Source organism: Myotis davidii, unplaced genomic scaffold (genome assembly GCF_000327345.1).
Source record: "Myotis davidii unplaced genomic scaffold, ASM32734v1 scaffold575, whole genome shotgun sequence".
Classification (NCBI taxonomy): domain Eukaryota; kingdom Metazoa; phylum Chordata; class Mammalia; order Chiroptera; family Vespertilionidae; genus Myotis; species Myotis davidii.
Window position 1 is genome coordinate 7,889,491 of NW_006290306.1, and position 2,696 is coordinate 7,892,186.

The 2,696-nt window shown below is 44.3% G+C and overlaps 1 protein-coding gene across 1 annotated transcript in view; it reads right to left on the reverse strand.

The window, feature by feature from the left end:
- Positions 1–2,696, reverse strand: part of COL4A4 (collagen type IV alpha 4) — a 112,718-nt gene that overhangs the window by 57,234 nt on the left and 52,788 nt on the right. Inside the window, exon 16 of the mRNA XM_015563696.1 lies at positions 1,102–1,206. Coding sequence (XP_015419182.1) covers positions 1,102–1,206 — 105 coding nt within the window. The remainder of the gene's footprint in view (positions 1–1,101; positions 1,207–2,696) is intronic.

Genomic DNA, 2,696 nt, shown 5'->3' on the forward strand with positions numbered 1-2,696 from the left:
AGAGGATATAGATATAGATATAGATATAGATATAGATGTAGATGTAGATGTAGATGTAGATGTAGATGTAGATTTAGATATAGATATAGATTACTTCTTTCAACCTAAACAAGAACTCCATTTTGCAGAGGAGAAAACTGAGGCACATAGAGGTTTACTAGATGCTCAAGACCATACAACTTGTAAGCAGACGAACCTGGAATGTTCTTAGTCCTTAGTGTGAATGCATAACTGTTTCACTATACTAAGTGGCAGGGCTGTGATTCAGTTACAGGTGGCTGACCCAGAGCCCTGCTTACCTCATGCTAAATACTGTAGACCATTAAAAAATAAAGTATGTATAATAAAGGCTCTACACATTGGTGTACTTAAGGCAAAAAGAACATGTGTTCCTGTAGACTTGGACCCTTGGAGCTTAGGAGAGAGAAAGGTAGAGGTAACATGCTTGGGGGAAAGAGAGGAAGGAGAAAAGCACATATAGGGATTTTTTTTTTTGAGAGGGGGAGGGGGGGGGGGAAAGAGGAAGATTGTTGTTTTGTTGTGTGTGTTTTTAACTAAGACTGAATTAAAATTTTACTTTTTAATTCATAATTTGTATTTCCACATTTCACGTGGGAAATTTAAGTTGGGAGCAGGTGGAGGAAGTCAATTTTGACAATTAGGTATCAACAGGGAGAGCCATCCAAGAGGGTGGAGAAGACCCACAGAAACACTGGAACCCTGGCACGATTCCAGATCTCGTCTGCAAGTGATGCTGTCCCGGGAAGCCTGTTATGCAGACACATTCCTCACCACAGCCCTGACACCTCGACTGAATATTTCCGAGGTGCGGCCCAGGAACCTGGGTTTCTTCCCAGCAAGTGATTAACTGTTTGGAGTGCATGGTTTTGAACCCTGGCTGTCCATTAGAAATACAAGGCACTTTTATAACAGCAGAGGCCTAGGTCCATGCCCCAGGGAGTCCAACATCCTTCGTCTGGGGTAGAGACAGCCCTCGGTGTTTTGAAACACTCCCAAGGTGGTTCAGTGTCAGCTAAAGTTGAAAAGCCTCTGGTGCGGAGGATGGAGCAGACCTGGTTTATAAAGCCAGTGGATTCATACCTGGACAGGTTTCCCCTGGTCGACCCGGGGGGCCGGGGGGGCCGGGGAACCCAACAGCCCCCATTTCTCCATAGCGGCCAGGGAGTCCTGGATCCCCCGGAGGACCTGCCAAAAAGAATGACACTTGTGACATAATAAACATATACCTACATTGTAAAATCCCACACAAGTGCTTTCTGTGACGCTTGCTGAAATGCAACTAGGAGACTGCTTTATAGTGTCCCTCCACATTTTACATGTTATATCTTAGATATGAGCCTTTCGTCCTGACTGGTTTGGTTCAGCGGATAGAGTGTCGGCCTGCAGACCGGGGGGTCCCAGGTTCGACTCTGGTCAAGGGCATACACCTTGGTTTGCGGGCACATCCCCAGTAGGAGGTGTGCAGGAGGCAGCTGATCAATGTTTCTCTCTCATAGATGTTTCTAACTCTTTATCTCTCTCCCTTCCTCTCTGTAAAAAATCAATAAAATATATTTTTTAAAAAAGATATGAGCCTGGGAAGACTGTAGTTTTCAAAGATGGTCACGTGGTGCTATGTTCCTCATGTTCTTGTGGAACCTTGACTTTCCCCATCGCAAGGTTGGGGGTTTCCCTCCCTTTGAATGTGGCAGGCGTTTGTGATTACTTGGGCTCATGGAGCACGGTGGGAGTGGCACAGTGGTTTGCAAAGCTAGATTATTAAATGTGATTCCATTTCTGCCTTGTGAGCTGAAACATTTGGGCCTGGGAGAGTGGCCCACCATAGAAGCAATCCCACTGTTCCTAAGCCACCTGGTGAGGGAGTCTAAATGAAGTCTAAATGCACACAGAGAGGCCTGAGGCTACTCGAGAGATTTAGGAGGGAGATGCCTGGCCAGTTTCACATTCCAGTTCCTTCCTGCAATCAGTCCTTGATCTAGAATAGCTCAGCTTAGCCCTTCTATTTGGAACCACAGAAGAGTGAAGGGTACTATAATGATTGTTGTTATGTTAAGCTACTAGGTTTGGATAACAAGTTCACTGATAGACCACTGAAACCCTGTCGGTAATCAGTAATATAGTATGCTACTTAAATAATGGCTTTCATTATTGTGTGCACATGTGCTGGGGCTTTGCTACATATTTCCACACATTATCTTTACTCCTCAAACAATCCTGCAAAGTTTGTACCTTAGAGATAAGCCATGGAAAATTTAGACCAAATATGAGTAAAATAATAGCTAACATCAGTGAGTCTTTACTATATGCCAGGCTGTAGTCTAAGAACTGTATATGTAGATATAGATAGATAGATAGATAGATATACTGGTAGATAGATAGATAGATAGATAGATAGAGATAGATAATCAAGGAAAACACAACATAGTCAGTCCAGCACTGAATGAAACAACCTTTTACTCACACAGAGACACAGAGCAAGATCAGCTCAGTAGTGGGTGATGGTCCCCCCATAGCCGGCAGGTCCTCCTAGCAATCAATGCAGGGTCATCAGTCTGAAAGCATCCCTTTTGTGTCAGAGAACAAAGGACAATGTCTTTCCCCACAGCAGACAGATATAGCAGTCGGGGTGTCCGGGTCTCAGATCACACATAGGCTAAAGCAGAACAAAGAAACCA